This window comes from Heloderma suspectum, chromosome 10 (genome assembly GCF_057233095.1).
Source record: "Heloderma suspectum isolate Gila_16-S chromosome 10, 16-S_ref, whole genome shotgun sequence".
Classification (NCBI taxonomy): Eukaryota; Metazoa; Chordata; class Lepidosauria; order Squamata; family Helodermatidae; genus Heloderma; species Heloderma suspectum.
This window is the reverse complement of record NC_139467.1, coordinates 40,050,937-40,069,307: the sequence shown is the minus strand read 5'-3', so window position 1 is coordinate 40,069,307 and position 18,371 is coordinate 40,050,937. Positions and strand designations below refer to the sequence as shown.

Here is an 18,371-nt window from a genome sequence, read left to right as displayed (position 1 = left end):
ATTTATTTATTTTCTATACTGCCCAATAGCCGAAGCTCTCTGGATTTACGCATATAAATTCATAGAAAAATACGTACGTTTCTGCTGAGGAAACATTGAATGTAGGGATGCACGAAAGTCACTTACCTGGTCTCGCAGCTTGCTTCGCGGTGGGGGGGAGGCACTTCGCTGCTCCCCCCGAAGTTCAGGCCGGGGGGGGAGGCTTCCCTCCTCGCCCGGCCAAAATTCAGGCTGGGGGGGAGGCTTCCCGCCTCGCCCGGCCGAAATTCAGGCCGGGGAGAAGCGCCCCGTCTCCCCGGCCACGAACTTCAAAAGAAAAAAAAACACGCCCCTGTGATATGCTATGTAATGATTAACGTAGCCTATCACGGCTAGATCTGCAAAGTCAGCTGTGAAAGGCTACGTTAATCGTCACGTAGCCTATCATGGGTGACTTTGGGAAAAAAAAAAAAGCACGTACGCAAATGGCGGCCCCCATAGGGAGCCGCCATTTGCGTTCCTTATTTGGTCCCTGTAGTCTATGTAAAGATTTACATAGACTACGGCGAAAATAAGGGCAATGCTATTTGCGTTGTCCTTATTTTCGCCGTAGTCTACGTAAATCTTTACGTAGACTACAGGGACCAAATAAGGAACGCGAATGGCGGCTCCCTATGGGGGCCGCCATTAGCCATACGCGCTTTTTTTTTTTTTTTTAAAGTCACCCATGATAGGCTACGTGACGATTAACGTAGCCTATCATGGCTGACTTTGCAACTCTAGCCGTGATAGGCTACGTTAATCGTTACGTAGCCTATCACAGGGGCGTTGTTTTTTTTTTTACTTTTCTTGTAATGGCGGTGGCGGCAGCCGGTCGAAAGACCAGCTGCCGCCCCTGCCCCTGACAAAGACCTGCCGAACCGCCGCCGGGACCCGCCGCTGGGAGGGACATTAGTGAAAGGTAAGTCCCATCCCGGGGGGGGGCGGGGGGGCGGAGAATTTCTCCCCGAACAACCTTCGGAGGACCGAATGTGTTGGCACTCGGCCCCCCGAAGTTTCGGGGAGAAATTCTCTCCCATCCCTAATTGAATGGAATGGGGGACAATACACTAAATGTTACGTACTGAGGAAAATTATGTAAATAATTACGTATATACTTATGTAATTATTTATGTAATTATTTCCGTATTTTTCCGTATGATGAAAAAAATAATGCATCCATCTGTCGGCGGATGACAGGATGAAAGGCGCTTGACAATCCGCGAAACACAGACGGGGTGGATTTTACACAGTCTGTACATCCCTAGGGTTTCGGGCAGGATTCTTTCCTAGCCCTACCTGGAGATGCTGGGGATTGAACCTGGGACCGTTTGTATGCAAAGCATGTGCTCTATCACACTGAGCTAAGGCCCCTCCAGAGGCAAACTTCCCAGAGCTATTCTGTCATATGCTACTTAAGAGACCACTCTTGTCACATAACGAACCTGTCTCACCCTTCTCAACTATATTGCCTATCCAGTCCTGCTCATATTAGAAACCTTCCACTGAGCGGTGGTTACTTGGAAGTCAACCACAAACACATCTTTTTTAAAAAATTGGTCTCTGGGCAGGTCATTTTGAGCAATGAGGTTTGGGTGAACTGTCCCTCTGTGTCTTCCTGAAATCAGAGAAGACTGTGATTGAGGTCTGTATACCTTCAAACTGCAGGGGTGGAGTCACATGAATAAATGCTAGCAAAAGGAAGGAAGGAATTCCTGCATGTATAAAGTAGCATGTCAAGAAGAATAAGCTAGAATCCTCCTCTCTATCTCGCTAGTTTTCTATGTGGAGGTAGGGATGGCAGAGAATTCTGCTGCAGACTCAAATTAATTCCAAAGAATCTGGCCTCCAGAATCTGCGGAGAAATGGCACCACTCACCTCCGCCTCCCGAGAATTCTCCGCAGACTGGCACTCCAGCTCCATATCCTTTGCAATACAGTAATGGCAGCCGCCATTACCGTTTCGCTGGGAGAAATACAGCCACAAATGGCGCAGTGGACACCAATTGCGGCCGTAAAACACTGTTTTTTTTACCTAAATAGTTATGTACATGGCTGCATTTAGGTTAAACTCAGGGCTTTACGACCGCAAGTGGTGTCCAATATGCCATTCGCAGCTGTATTTCTCCAAGGAATATGGTAATGGCAGCCACCATTACCGTATCGCCAGCACTGCGGAGCTGGAGTGCGGCTCCGCGAAATCCTCCGGACATGGAGCCTCGCCGGAGGATTCCGGGGGGGGGGGGAAGGAATGAATCGCCTCCTCCCTGCGGACCCCGCCCCCCGGAACACAAGGTAGGGGTTTTGTACACCCCTATGTGGAGGCAATTTTCTTGCGTAGGAGAGAATTCAGTCAAGTGAGCCCTTACCTGGGGTCTAAAGGTGTACAACTCCGAGATGGGTCGACCACACCAGTGGGAATAAGGCCTACAAGTTTATTATATGTGAACTTTATTCATCTTTGCCATAGAATGGTTTGGGGTATATTCCGTGGTGGTGGCTGGGGCGAATTTACCAGGGCCAATATGCATAGACCTAACTGATCAAGTGGACAAGACCTTGGAGACTTGGGGTCTCCGCCCAGCCCCTGCTTTCTTGACAGCCTCGTAGTAGTGTGCCAACAGTCACAAAGGGATCCCAGATTACTGCAAGGGGGAAAAGCTGGATAGAGCCACATCTGTATATGTAAATAAGTTCACAGTGTTCCATCTTAAGGCTTAAAGCAAGCATTGGCAGAGTCAGTAAAGGGGAAATCTGGGGACCATCAAAGAGGATCTCCCAAGGGCAAGTAACTAGAAGACTGCAAACGTTCTTAACACAATTATGACTGAAAGCTGCCTTGAGTGTCATTTTCTTGATAGACAGGTGATGTGGAAATCAAATAAATAGATTTGTCAAAAAGGCCTGGATTTTGCATTTGAAAGTTTGCTTTTTAAAAGGGAAATATAAAGGTAGTTGTGAGGATAAGAACAATATACATTGGGAAGTTTTCAAAAGAAGAAAATAAAGATATCTGTCTGTCTGTCTGTCTGTCTGTCTGATTAACAGTATCATAACAATACGGCACGTTCACCTTTATTTTAAATGAAAGTCTGCTATATATTTCATTTAATGAGTCAGATATTTATGTAAAATGTCCTCTTATGTTGATTTAATTCAACCACATCAGCTTTAGGGAATTAATAGGGATGTCAGAAGCCCGGCAGACTGAATGCCAAGCAGACAGCAAGGGAAAAGAAAGGAGCATAAATGCACAAATCCTGCAATGGTACTTTAAAAAGGCCCATTATGGAGAGATCCAGGGAAGTTAAAAACAAAACAAAAAGTATTATGTACCCTATTGGGCCTCAAGGTCATCCTTATATTCTGTGGCAGGCACACAGGAGCCAAAAGGCCTGCCCCCACAAATTCCAGCTCCTGTCTCTCCGGACTCCTCTGAGACACAAGCTCCTTTAGCTTCTTTCAGACTGAGCCCCGATTGTCCTGCAAACTCAGAAGAGCTTAAGTATTTCTCATGGGGCAGAGACATCTATATTTTATTCTTAAATAAGTCAGGCTAGTGGACATCGGAAGTATCCCTATTATGTTGGCATTGGGCAGATCCATAAGGACCAGCCAGTAAGCATAGCATCATCATGGCAACATAGGGATTTCAAGTTGCACTTGAAAACATTTCCTGAAGAACACCCCTAACCCACTGAGTGTCTCCTCTTTGCCATTCAGTGGCCAATGAAACTGCCGCCTCTTTTGGTTTTGCCAAAGGGTGATGGACCTGGGAATTCACACATCTTATCTGTTTGGACCCTGAAGGTCAATATGCCCTACCTTCCTCACCACCACCACCCCCGCCGCTGCTCCCACAAAGCTGATGGGAATTTTCAAAAAATACTGGGCACTGAAATTTTATGCAGTGCCTATTGATTGATATAATGTACAAGGCTTGCTCATATCTGTCCCAGCCAATGGCACAAGTTAAGCAATAGAAGGAGGAGCTCATTGACCACACCTCTCCAAGGAAGCTCCATCTTATATTCTGAGAAGCGTGAGTCAACGGGCGGAACAAGGAGAAGCCGTTGCAGAATTAATGGCCAACGAAGGCTCTCAGCAAGGGGGCTATGGGCTGCTATCTTGAAAAGGGACCCCTACAGGGTGACCTTGATACAGTTCACAGCATCATCTCTCCCCGCTTTCCTTGCTTATAATGAACCCCAAAGAAGGAGGAAATTGAAGCCAATTTCCTGGCCAATGTGGCGTGTTCAGCACTGCACGGTTACTTGTCTCACCTCTACACACTGGCCTTTGGTCACTCCAGGCTGCTATCATGCCACTCAGCTTCTTACAGGTGATACTTTTGGAGCCCTGCAAATCGTAGCCTTCATTGCAGGTGAACTGGACGCTGGATCCTAACCTGGAAGAGAGAAAGGGTTTTTCTTTCAGCTTCAGAATGCGGGTCAGTACTAAGAACCAGAGGTTCGGATTAACGTGCTCTGATTTTTAATCAGAAGATCACTCCTTGTATTGGCTATTTATTGTTGGCTATGGTAAGGGTAACAAAAGCAGGAAAACAACATTATTTAATGAAATTCACAGGCATTTCCCCCAACCTGTCCTGACATAATCCTAAATTCCAAAGGAAAGGCCCTACTGATAGGTGTTGCAACACTTCCAGAAGGTGCACAAGTTTGGACTTTGGCAGGTCTGTAGCCAGAGGGAGCTCCATACTTTGGGGAAGTGGACCGAGTGAGGACACCTCTCTTTACATCCTTGCCGTCTGAAGCTGATGCATACATGGTATCATTACAAGGCTACACTGGATAGCTCTCACACAGAGACCATAACAGGACACAAAGGAGGAGGCAGTTGCTCTCTAAAGGCTATTGGGCCAAAGCCCTAGTTTCATAGGTTAAATCAGCCCCTTGAATTGTGACTACAAAAGAACAAAGACCTACTGTAGATGTCAGGGTGTCTGAGTAGCCCAAGAGGATGCTCGGGGTAATACCAAAAAAATCGAACTTCCCTATAAAGCATGCAGTGTAGACTCTGATACTAGAAATCTAGGGTAGTATCAATCTTAGTCCTACATAGAGTTGACCCATTGAAATGAATGGGACTTAGCTTAGTCATGACTAAGTTAAGGCCCATTCTACTTTATGTAGAACTAACATTGATTACTTCTCCTAGAGTGCAGAGTCTGTGTAGAAACAAGTTGCTTATATTGCCTTCACACATTACATTTTCATGGACATTTGAACATGCACTTGCAGCTTGACTTTGACAAAGCTTGACTTTGACAATCTAATGTGCAAATGATATTCCCTTAGCATCTCAAATTGCTACATACACCCCTGCCCCAATACTCCCTTAGCATCTCTAATTTATATATTTCTCTATCTATCTATTTATATGCGTGCGTGCGCGTGCGTGCGCGCACACACACACACACACACATTTTTATTGTGGTCTTACAGTTGTCCTAGATTTTAGGAAGTCTAACTTTAGGACTTTGCTTTATTAGACATGCTGGGAAGAGTATTGAAAAAATGCTAACCCACCTCTCTTAAAACAATATCAGATGTCTTATTATGAAATGAAAATGCTAAATATTAATTATGAGTAATTAAGAATTCAAAAATGTAAATAGGAAGTATTGTATTACATTGTATTAAAGAGAAGACAACACAGAGACACAAGCAGGTTCACAATGAATTCTGAGTAACTGGCATAACATTAATGGTCAAGATGACCTGGATGGCATCCAAAGAGAAAATGCTGACTTAAAAGCCTATCACTTGGGCCAAAAACTTATGTGAGTATCAAAGAGGTGTGAGACTGTATTATTCGCGTATCAATGAGCAAAAAATACTGTGTAAAGTATACACATCAAAAAGTCTGATATACAGATGACTTGAAAAATTTATAGACTTAAGTTTAATTGGCAAATTTTGAGTAAAGAGTTATCTTCTCAAAAGTATAATTCAAAACTGATCTTATCTAGCCTGAAATGTCTATGTGTAATTTTATGTATGTTCTAAATTGTAAGAATGTTTAATAACAATGAGATAATTAAGACTGTGAGCCCTAATTTATGGGACTGTAGATGATGTCAGTTATGAGGTAATTTCTACACAAAAAGGGTGCAGAAATTATGTGCTGATTTTAGAATGTGAGAGCTTCTTCTTAGAAGCTCACCAGGCCTGTATACCTGTTAGCTGAATAGCCCATTCTGTATTGAATATGGAACTTGGTACTTAGAATGAGATCTCTCCTTTTTAAAGTATTAAGACTAGAAGTCTAAGAAAAGAAATAGTTAAGAAATTCTATTTCCCGTTAAGCTGTTAAGAAATAAGGACCTTTAGCAAAGCTCTGTTTAACAATAACAATGTTTTATACGCACAATATATTTTATATGATGTTGCAAGTATATTTCTAATAAAAATGATAAATGGATCAAAAAAGATTTTCCTGTACTAATTCTTGTTTGTACAAAACCTGGACTGCAATCCACGAAACAATCCTAGGTGTACACTTTGTTTAAAAGTATTTAGTCCTCTATAGGTGGTAAATAGGCAGCTAAATGCTCCCAAAGTACTGAACTATATAGATGGATAGTTGAAACAAAGTCCCAAACCATAACCCTGTAAAGTCTGACACATACCTATTCAGAAGTAAGCCCCAGTGGATTCAATGGGGTTTACTCCCAAATAAATGGGTATAGGATTGCAGCCCAAATCTCATGATTGTTTTATGGTATATTTCAAAGGCCACTGCAAGGTATGTGGGGTTTATTGGTGAGCCTATCAGGAGCAGAGTTTGGAGTGTTCAACAGGGCATTTTCACCTTGATGCGAAATATCTGCACTGTTGAATCTGCCCAAACATCAACACAAGGTCTCGTGGCAGTAATAAGCAACATCATGCTTTGCTGGCACAGCAATCAGCTTGCTTGTTTCCTGATCCAATGGGCATAACTCAGTGGTAGAACTGGGGAAGACCCCTGCCTGAAGTCTTGGAGAACTGCTGCCAGTTAGGGATGGGCAAACATACAATGACTGGGGTTCACACAACACTTTAACCCACACTCGGTGGGGCTGTTCACACAACACGCTAACCCACACTCAGTGTTGAACTGTGGATTAGTATGTTCTCTGAACCGAAGACATTTTCCACAGTGTGGCTTGTTAATCACCCTGAACAACCCAACATCAAACCATGGGTTCTCAAGGCGGCTTGTTCAAGGAAAAATAAACCACACTGCATGGTTAACAAGCCACCTGCAGAAAATGTCCTGGGTTCATACAACATGCTAACGCACGGTTCAACAACAACCCACTCTCAAGCACTGAGTGTGGGTTAGTGTGTTGTGCAAACCCAATCAGTGGTTAAGCATGGGTTGCCGTTTTACCATGGGTTATCACATTGTCTGAATGCAGCGTGTTGTCCCAGCCAATGTTCAAGTTCATTGTGGTCCTCTGAATTCTTCCTTGAAGCTCATTTCACCTCGTTTGCATTCCTGAATTGCGTTCTCTTTTTTTCGAATAGGAAAAAATGTGCATTTTTGAAAGTGCACAATTTTAAAAGTGCACACACAAAAATACAAATTTTAAAAATACACATTTTAAACGTGCATTTTAAAAAATGCACGTTTTTCCTGACCAAAAATGAATGTGCATTTCCACCTATAGGCTAAAGCATGAAAATGAGGATTTAAGGGAGACTTGCATTCGCATTCAAAAGTGTGCACTTCGCAGGAAAATTTCCCAGGAATTGTGTTTGTGCTTGCATTTGCATTTGGTGTTGCCTACAGGCCATGTTTGCATGATCTGCAAATAGGAATGACATTCTTGTGCATCCCTACTGCCAGAGATAGTTTGGGGCAAGATGGACCGATGGTCTGATACCGCATCAAGCAGCTTCCTATGTTCCACAGATCATAAAAGTATTAGGGCTGTCAAGTGTTATCTTCTCTCCTCCCTGCCCCATTACATCCCTCACAGGACAACATTATTTCTTTCTGTCCAGGCCATATTTCAGAAGTAGGTGGATGGATTGGGGTGAAAATGGAAATACATTTTTAGTAGGGGTGAACGAAAGTCACTTACCTTTTCTCGCAGCTTTTTCGCGGTGGGGGGGAGCGCTTCGCTGCTCCCCCCACGAAGTTCAGGCCGGGGGGGGAGGCTTCCCGCCTCGCCTGGCCGAAGTTCAGGCCGGGGAGGAGGCTTCCCGCCTCGCCCGGCCGAAATTCAGGCCGGGGAGGAGGCTTCCCGCCTCGCCCGGCCGAAATTCAGGCCGGGGAGGAGGCTTCCCGCCTCGCCCGGCCGCGAACACGAAAATTAAAAAAAAAAAAAAAGTCCCCTGATAGGCTACGTGACGATTCACGTAGCCTATCACGGCTAGATCTGGAAAGTCAGCCGTGATAGGCTACGTGAATCGTCACGTAGCCTATCACGGGTGACTTAAAAAAAAAAAAAGCGCGTATGCAAATGGCGGCCCCCATAGGGAGCCGCCATTCGCGTTCCTTATTTAGTTGCTGTAGTCTACGTTAATGTTTACGTAGACTACGGCGAAAATAAGGGCAACGCAAATAGCGTTGCCCTTATTTTCGCCGTAGTCTATGTAAACATTGACGTAGACTACAGCGACCAAATAAGGAAGGGGAATGGCGGCTCCCTATGGGGGCCGCCATTATCCGTACACACTTTTTTTTTTTAAAGTCACCCGTGATAGGCTACGTGACGATTCACGTAGCCTATCACGGCTGACTTTGCAAATCTTGCCGTGATAGGCTACGTGAATTGTCACGTAGCCTATCAGGGGACTTTTTTTTTTTTCTTTCATTGCAACGGCGGGGGCGGCAGCCGGTCGAAAGACCGGCTGCCGCTCCCGCCCCGCTCGAACACCGGACGAACCACCAGCCGGACCTGCCGCCGGGAGGGACATTCAGGGAAGGTAAGTCCGGTCCCGGGGGGGGGGCAGGGGGGGCGGAGGATTTCTCCCCGAAACTTGTTCGGGGGGCCGAACACGTTGGCGCTCGGCCCCCCGAAGTTTCGGGGAGAAATTCTCCGCCATCCCTAATTTTTAGCGAGCAAAACTGCAATTGACAGAGAAGTAAAATTAAATATTGATCTACACCCCACACCCCCTGCCTCGCTCACAGACACAACCTGAAGACCCTGTTCAGCTTTCTTTATGCTTCATTCACACCTGTAATGTTGCATAAATGGGCCCCTTATGGCCACCAATTATGCAACATTACCTACCCAGAAGCACCTGAGCCACCACTGTTGCACACAATGGCAGCTTGCTAGGAGGACGTGGCAGCTGCTGTGCTCTCACTGAGCCACGGGGTGCTTGCCGAGTGGGTCTGTGAGCACTCCACTGTTCAGTGAGAGGGGTCCGGGAGGGTGAGCAAAGGGGAGTCCGTCAGACTCCACCCCCACCCCCCGCAGACTCTCATGACATCCCTACTCATTGGTCACTTTAAAATAAAAATAAAGATTAAGAGACAGATTGTTAGCCATGGGCAGTGTCATTCCGTTAGCACAAAGGATGTTGCGCTAGCAGAAACTAGGTTCTGAACTATATGCAAGAGAAGAACAAACTAAAGTTACATTTGCACAAGCGTGGTTGTGCAAGCGGTTTTCCATACCTCTTGTGATATCTGTTGTGCAATGCATTGTGCAACATGTTGTACAACTGGTTTTGGAACTGCTCACACAACTGGTTGCACAAGCATAATAGGGAACCACTTGTGCAATGGAGAGATTCGGCAAGGTTCCCCTAGCGCTATTTCAGTTTGCGGAATGTCATCGTTGGATATTGCCCCATGTTTCCTACACAGTCAGGGTGAAACATGGGGCTATGGGCAGCCATTCCTGAACTGAGACTTGAAAGGTGTGTTCTCTGGCTCAGGGTCCTTGAGGTCAGTGCACACAGCCCCTGGCCTCATGCAGTCCACAGTAACACACTAGGCTCAGCCCCAGAACCAGACCAAGAGATTCCCGTTTTAAAGCTCAGAGTCCCCAACAAGGGCAGTGTCCCAAGCTTTGGGTTTGACAAAGTTGAATGCAACTACATTAAACTGGGTTATCTGGACGAATTTCAGTTGGGCTTTCAGCTTGGGATATATATAAGACTGAGACTTCTTTGTTCATCTTGGTGGATGATCTACGCCAGGAACTGGATGGAGGGGGTGGGGAATGTGGCCCTACCAGTTCTCCTGGTCATCTCAGCAGCCTTCAATACCATTGACCATGGCATCTTTTTGAACTGCCTGGCAGGGCTCAGACTTCGGAGTGTTTGTGTGTGCTTTTTTGCAGTGGTTCTGTTCCTTACTGTTGAGCTGTGTCCTGAAGGTTGTATTGGGGGACTGTTGTTTGGCACCACATCCATTGGCCTCCGGTGTCCCCCAGGGTTTTGTCCTATTTCCTATGTTATTTAACATCTAAATGGAACTACTGGGAGAGGAGATCTGGAGGCTGGAGCTATGGAATAAGATGCCATCAATATGCTGATGACACTCAGCTCTATTGCTCTTTGTTACATGACTTCAAGGAAACAGTCAACACCCTTGAACATTGGCTAAGTTTGATAATGTTGCTGATGTTTGATAATGGGCTGGATGATGGTGAACAAGCTGAGATTAAATCCAGAAAAGACAAAGGCGCTGTTGGTCAGTAGAAAGCCTCGTTTGGGGACTAGGGTTCAACGTGCTATGTCACGCTCCTCCTGAAAGGTCAGGTTCTTAGCTTGGAAGTGTTCCTGTATCCTATGCTGTCCCTGGATCATAAGGAGGCAGCGGTGACACAAAGCGTGTTTTGCACAACTACGTTTAGTGTGTCAGCTGCAACTGCTCCAGAGTCAGTCTGATAGGGTAACAGTTTTCCATGCCCTGGCTATATCATACTTAGACTATTGTAAAGAACTCTACATGGGGCTACCCTTGAAGAGCGCCCAGAATGTGTCAGCTAGGCTGGTAACCGGTGCACACTATCATAATAATGTCACCCCAATACTGAAAGATCTGCACTGGATGCCAATTATTTTGGGGGCAAAATCCAAGGTGTTGGCATTAATCTTTAAGGCTCTATTTGGCTTAGGGCCTGCCAGTCTCAGTACGAACCTGCTCAATCATTAAGATCAGCACAAGAGACCCCTTTGAAGACACTCCCTGCTTGCAGAAGTCCATGGTGATGTGGGAAAGGGCTTACATTTGTGTTGCTCCCAAACTCTGGAACACACTCCCTTTGGCTTTTCTTCAACTTCCAAGGTTGTTGACAGGAAGTCACCACTCTCTCTGCATTCAGGGAGGGAGTCAAGATACATCTTTTTAACTTGCTTTTAAAATGTTTATTATGGTTTTTAAGGCCACTTTTTGTTGTTTTACTATGTTTTTATTTGATTGTTTTATCTTGTGACTTTTTTTGGTAAACTTTTGTAAACTTCATTGTGCATAGTGTGAAGAAGTACTTCCTTTGGTCTATCCTGAATATACTCTAAAGAATTGGGAAGAGGGGAGAGATGCAATCCAAGTACATTACTATGACTCCTGCAGCACCTGAGTAGGAATGGGCAAATCTGTCAATTCCACTTTCTTCCACATCTGAATTTTCTCAGGTTCTTTCTCTCCCAAATATGAAAAAAAATTGTGAATGTTGGTAAATTCTTGTCCGTAAATGTACTGAGACCACATTCTCACCCATCTGGTCCAGCCAATTTCAATAGGTACAGTTATTCCCAGCATGGAGAAGGCATTGTACCTGCCTGCCATTTAGCTGTTAAAGATGAGGAGCCTGTCAGAAAAAAGAGGTGGCCACCCTAATTCAGCACCAACATGGTTGAACTGACATAGGAATTCAAATCCAAGACTTTTAAGAACTAAGCACTCAAAGCCCTGTGTCTGAATGGATTATTCTGCTAGTTGGCATCTCTCACATTCTTATTATTTTATCCCAAGTTTTTTTCATCCTGAATATGGAGAACTTTGAAAATTTTGGTAAGTTCGTATCACAACTAAACTGAAATGAAACTCTCACCCATCCCTAGGCCTGAAGACTGTAAAGAGAAAGAAAACAAAAACTGGAGGGATGGGGGGACAGGAAAGGGAGAGAAAAATAACTTCTTACCTGAAATCATTGCCTATCCTTTTGCCTCGATCTGGAATCCCAGGGTCCGGACATATGTTATGTCCCTGGGACACACCAACCTGTGTTACTACAAAGCAAAAAAACAGCATATACAGAGATAGAATAGAAGACAGAATCTGTTTGTTTTTAATGTATCAACTTTCTGGTGTTGGTGGATGCAGGGGGAAAACAAGAAATTACAAGTTGGAATGCATTCAGTGTGTGTGCATGTCCCCGCTGCCCCCCGGTCCCATTTTTCTTTCAATATCTGCTGAGGGAGTAAGTGCAATGAAAGCATCTCAGTTCAACTCAGGTGGTACCACAGCTCTTGCCAGCAACATAGTCCCAACCCCCTTTCCTCCCCTCCCCTCCTCTGATTTTAAGCCAACAGAAGCAGACAACTAATTGGGTTCTTGCATTTCACAAAAACAGAACTGCCCAAATTAAAGGGCACATTTCCCAAGCCAGCTATTAAAAAGAGCACCTGTGGAATGATACAGAACGTTCGTAAAAGCCCAGCCAACCATCACCTGGTGGATGTTAATGAAAAAAACAGCTAAACAAATAAATAAATCAAGTAGTAGAGAGTGGCATCAAAAGTGTGTAGGGAGATGAAGAGAGACGAAGGCAGAAGCCAGTCAGGGTGTTTCAAAGTTGGCATTAGGCCGAATGTGGAAAACCTGCAAAGGCGCAACCTCTTTCATTAGCAAAGGAAAAAAGAAAAGTCAAAAGTACAAAGTTTAACCCCTCATTCCCAACCCTATCTTGCATCCTTTGCTACCCATCAAACTATAGCAACTCAGGAAATAAATATTTTAAAATGACATGGATCCAACCAGGATGAAATGAGATCCGGAGAAAATATGTTGGTTTCAACTGCATACTCTGGCTTTTTAAAAAAATCCAAAACAAACAAACAAACAAACAAACCACTAAATAGCTTGTACTGTATAAATGTCATGCATCCTCATCAGAGTTGTATTTTATTTTTTTTTCTTCTTTTATTTTTTCCTCCCTTACACCATGGTGTAGTTGAAAATGATGTGGCTTAATTTTCTCATGTTATATTGGGTGAGTAGGTGGGGGAAGGGAAATGTGGAAGTTCTTAGCAATGAATGCAAAAGCAGCAGAGTGTGGAACCACAAGTGAGCATGCCTCATTCCCACTACACCCAGGCGACCTGTCTTATACACAAATACATTACAGCAGAGCCCTGAAGAACCCTTGAGACTGGGTGTCAACAGCAGTGATAAAGTGATGGAAAAGTCAGTGAGTCTTTGCCAACAAGTAGGTCTATTTCACAGATGACGTGGCAGCAAGCTGAGGCCTGCCAATGAGCAAGCACTCATCAGGAAGCCATGGCCAATGCTGGCTCCCAGGCAAGAGTACTTGGCATGGTACATACACTTGCAATCCCATGTGTTGGTATCACAATCAGTCTGCACTCAGAACCGGAATCAGACAAAACCTCTCTAGAGGAGGATCCCACTGCAGACCCCAGCATGCAATGAGACCAGAAGGGGATGGTGTCAGGTAACCCTTAGGGGGGAACCCGAGACCACAAAGCGCTAGGACCAGCTCCTGGTTTCTAGCTCTAGTGACCTCTTGAACACCACCCTCACTGTTCAGTACAATGGCTGCCACACCTCTCTGATGGTCAAATAATCTTGTTGGCTTAGCTGGCCTGCTCCCCTGCATTAGTCTGGAAGAATGAGAATTGGACAGTTTATCTCATTTATATCTGATGCATGCCTGGAAAAAAATTGTGTAATGCAGCCCTCACACAGTTCCTTTGGTGGGACACAGATTCAAGCAGTATTGCAGCATTCCCCCTTGTTTTGTGAACATATTTGTTTTCTCACAAACAAAATGCACAGTCCTTTAGCACAAGTATGAAAAAAGACCTCTGAAACTCAACAGCATCTAAGGAAACACATAGGAGGCATTGCACCTCTCAAAGCAGGTATGCTAGAACAGTATTTTTTGCTGCATCTTCATTCAATGCCCCGTTTGGGGGGCCAGCCCACAGGCAAACCCTGTCACCCATCCACTCATTCCATTCCTGCCTTGGGGATGAAGATCCACCACTCCAACCTGAAATGCCCAAGGAAAAGCATTTATGTCTATGCACCCATATGAACATTTCCTTAGAGAATGGGCCATCCACACAACCAACCTGTTGATCATCCCATGAACCATAACATTTTATGAACACAGCATCACCTCTTGGGACTTTCTTCAAGCAAGTTGAATAGATGGCCCAGTCCACAAAATATTTCCATAGGCATGAACCATAGGAACTGTTGCAGGAACTTTCACATGGACACAGAATGCCAAATACATATGCCCTACTTTTTAAACAGGGGTAGATTCATTCCCCAAATGGGAGATAGTTTCATTGCAGCTATCTCATATGGATGAGAAAAATCACTGGAAAAGGCCCTGATGCTGGGAAAGATTGAAGGCAAAAGGAGAAGGGGACGGCAGAGGATGAGATGGCTAGATAGCATCACCGATGCAATGAATATGAACCTGAGCACACTCCGGGAGAGAGCGGAGGACAGGAGGGCCTGGTGTGCTGTGGTCCATGGGGTCACGAAGAGTCAGACATGACTTAACGACTGAACAACAACAACAACAAATCTCATATGGATGCATTCCTGCTGTGAACAAACACACATTACCCCTTTTGCTGTGGGACTATCAGCTAGAATGTCTAGTTGCTGTTGATCACTGTCTTTCTGCAAGGCCAGGCAACAACATGCTTGACTTTATCCATGTGGTTCCAGTATACGGACAGGAACTCCTTTGGCTTGGATCTTACCATGTGAAAACAACCACCATGCTGCCGGTGGTGTAATGAAAGAACAGAGAGGAGAAGGAGGGCACTAGTGCAACAAAACAATACAATTGTTGTTGTTGTTATTTCTTTAGTGCCACTGCCATCACTTCTCGTGGCACATGACAAAATACTGGAAATGTGAAGCAAAGAATACAGAGCAAAGAGCTTTTACTTAAACAGCATTGGACCCAGGGACCCACTACTGTTTTTAATGCATGTACTTGCGGGGGAAGGAGGCCAGGACATGATGCATATTGCCTGCTTTTCATGTTCATGTTCACATCTACTTATCTGATGGGCAAATAATAAAATTAGAAGTGATCACATTCAGTATCGTTGAAATGGGTTTGTCACAATCATACGTACACTTGAATTTAAAAAGAATGAAATGTAAGAACTATTAATTGATCAAAGATAATAATAATAATAATAATAATAATAATAATAATAATAATAATAATAGAAGACTTATAGAAAATCAACCAGCGTGGACTACAACAGCAGATTATTGGGGCAGGGGGTTATCCCCCTATCCCCCTACCTTAGGGAGAGCTCTGGTCCCCTCTGCCATCCCACTTCTAATGTCCATGGTTGGGCCCAGTAAACTACACATTTCCTATGTACCACAAAGGTTTCCTCTTGTAGTTGTTAATGTATTAAGGGACCTGATCTAGCGAGGTTTTGCCTGACTTAAGGGAACTGCAGTGTGGAGGCCGGGGGGGGGGGGATATTAAAGCCTAGGGTTTTCTGTTCTGGTATACGGATGCTCGAAAGACAGCAGTATTCTCCATGCATCCTCAGTGGTAAGCCCTCTGCCTTGCAGTTAGGTTCCAAGTTCCCTCACCCACTGTGGTTGGAGGATCCAGCAGCCTTGCTCTCAGGGGAGGCTCAAGTCCTGGAGCCAGGGCACAAGACTCTGCCAGGATTTGAGACTGTACCAGATCTTGAACCTGAAGCCTGAAGGATGTCAGATGAGGATCCAGTGCTGCTACCACAAAATACTGGCCAGTGAAGGGAACTATGGACTAGCCAAGATCCTTCTTGCATGCTATGGGACAAACTAGATATGATGTGAATTTAAATGTGTCTTTGCTTTTAATGTTCAGATTTATTAAAAAAAGTCGAGTAGGGGGTGGATGCTAATCATTATTGGAATCACAGCAGGTGCGGGGAAGAAATGTAACCCTTTCCTCCCTGCTGTTGTCCTGAGGAAAACCCCTCCTCTGAAGCTGGTAATTGCAGAAGAAATCGCCCGCTGGTGCCAAAATCGTCAACTTTCCTCCCAATAAGAAGATTAGCTTTAGAGGAGGAGTTTTCCATGCAACATGAGGGGAAAGGGCCATATCCCCCCTCTATGCCTGCTGCAATCCCAATCATCATTTTTAATGTTTAAAAACTGGCACATTAAATGCCAAGACACATTTAATGTCTCATCTAGTTTGTCCCTCAGACACGATTTCACTCTGTTTGTGCATTTCAGGACTAAGAAGTGGTAGAGGAGAAATACAGGGAACAGAGAAATTTTCTTCCAGCCAGTAGAGAAAGTAAGCAGGAACTACAGTGGGCCAACCATACAGCATTTTACTGATCCAGTCAGTGAAACTGTGTTCTGTTGCTGCAAGATAGCAATTTTGTGTGGTCTGAAAATCCAATAAACACCAGATTCTGCTAGGTTGTAACCATGATCTGCCTGATTTTGACAGGCTCTACTTATAACCTACCAGGCTCTGTCTGAGCTTCATCTCTCACATGCCCTACTCTATTCCTGGCTCCACTCCTTACCCACCCGTTTCCATATTGGATCCACCTCTTACCAATGGTACACTAAGCTCTGTTATGGTCCTTTTCCCTACCTCCACCCCCTCCATGGGGACAGTAACAGTAAATCAAAGTAGGCAAACCTTGCAAAGACAGATAGGTACAGAATATCAGCAAAACATTGAACCCACACATTTCACTGAAGAATACAGAACCCTGGAAAACACAATAGTTCCTGTGAAAGAAACAAGCCATCTTCAATGGTTCAGTACCCATGGGAACCAATTGTACAAAGGGGCTTCTAAGAACATGCCACCTAGCTTTGGCCCTCTAGATACCGATGCGCCTGTCGGCTATGCTCCCCTGGACAATGTGCAGTCCACACCGGTATGAAGGCGGCCCAATGTGATTACTGTAGGGATCGCCTCACCCCTTATGTCCCTGCCTGCCTAGTCTTTGCGATCATCAGAAGGAGCACTTTTGATGATGCTACATCAGAGGTTTGCCTCAGGAGCAATTGCAGGAGAACGTTGAGTGTTGCGGCCCCCTCTGGAATGCCTAACCACTTGTTATTAGACAGGCCCCCTCAGTTTTGACGTCTAGATATCTTCTTATGACCTATCTCTCCACCCAAGCTTTCCCTGAGGTTTGACCCTAGCCAGCTATGGTCTGCAGTGCACAGCAGAGTGTGTAGTTTTATTGCTGATTAGCATTTATTTATTATTCTGTCATTTTATTCAGTGTTTTACGGTTTGCATTTTGGTGGCAATTATATTGCATGTTCACGCTGTGGAAAGTGGTATATTAATTTGGATAATTAATAAATAAATACTAATAAAGATGGTTGGAGGTGTCTTCTCCTCTCAGACTCTAGCTATCCACATTTTCCTCGTCTAATAAACAGATAAATAAATAAAGCCACTTCACACTTCTATTTAAATGCATCCCATTGTGGTTTAATTGTTTGCTGTGATAATTTACTTCAGCTACTCAAAGATCAGACAAGATCCTGTCAACTCTCCCACTTTCTGTACACAGCATTAATAAAGGGGTTTTTGTTGACCCATTTTTTGTGGGGAGGGGTTCCATTCAATCGGTGGTTATTTCTTTTACATAAACGCCACAAGATAAATGAGTTCCTTATTGCCTGGGGAGGCAGCATCTTTAGTTAAAAGAAAATAGGCCGCTGTTTTAAAGAGGTTACCTCTGGCCCAGATGCCCTTGGTTCTAAATGTTTGGCAGATCTACAGCAAAACATTTTGATTTTAAACAGTCAAAGGAACAAGACTATTAACAAACAGAGGAAATTTTTGCTAAGGCGCAGGACTGATTCCTTGACAAACTATTCTAAGGCTTCATGTACACAACTTTTTTTAATGTTGCTTTAGGACTAGTGGTGTTAACTCCTTTCAGGAGTGTATACACAACCAAACACACATATACAGAAACACAACAGCCAGGATCCAAGCAGCCAGCCATCACTAGAGCTGGACTGAATCTAGCATCATTCCTATAGAAGCTGGCTGGGGATACTAGGAGTTGTAGTCCAACACATCACCAGGTTGGGAAATGCTGCTATAGGCATTCTGGTGCTCCCAGCATGAAATGTGGCCAGGCTGGGAGGCTGCGGAA

The 18,371-nt window shown here is 44.5% G+C and overlaps 1 protein-coding gene across 2 annotated transcripts in view; it reads right to left on the bottom strand.

Moving 5' to 3' along the window:
- CSMD2 (CUB and Sushi multiple domains 2) overlaps window positions 1-18,371 on the bottom strand; it is a 916,430-nt gene that overhangs the window by 367,544 nt on the left and 530,515 nt on the right. For both annotated transcript variants that reach the window (XM_084814421.1, XM_084814422.1), the window contains exons 8-9: window positions 12,140-12,227; window positions 4,302-4,426 (exon numbers count right to left, since the gene is read on the bottom strand). In XM_084814421.1, the coding sequence (XP_084670547.1) occupies window positions 4,302-4,426; window positions 12,140-12,227 (213 nt within the window). The remainder of the gene's footprint in view (window positions 1-4,301; window positions 4,427-12,139; window positions 12,228-18,371) is intronic.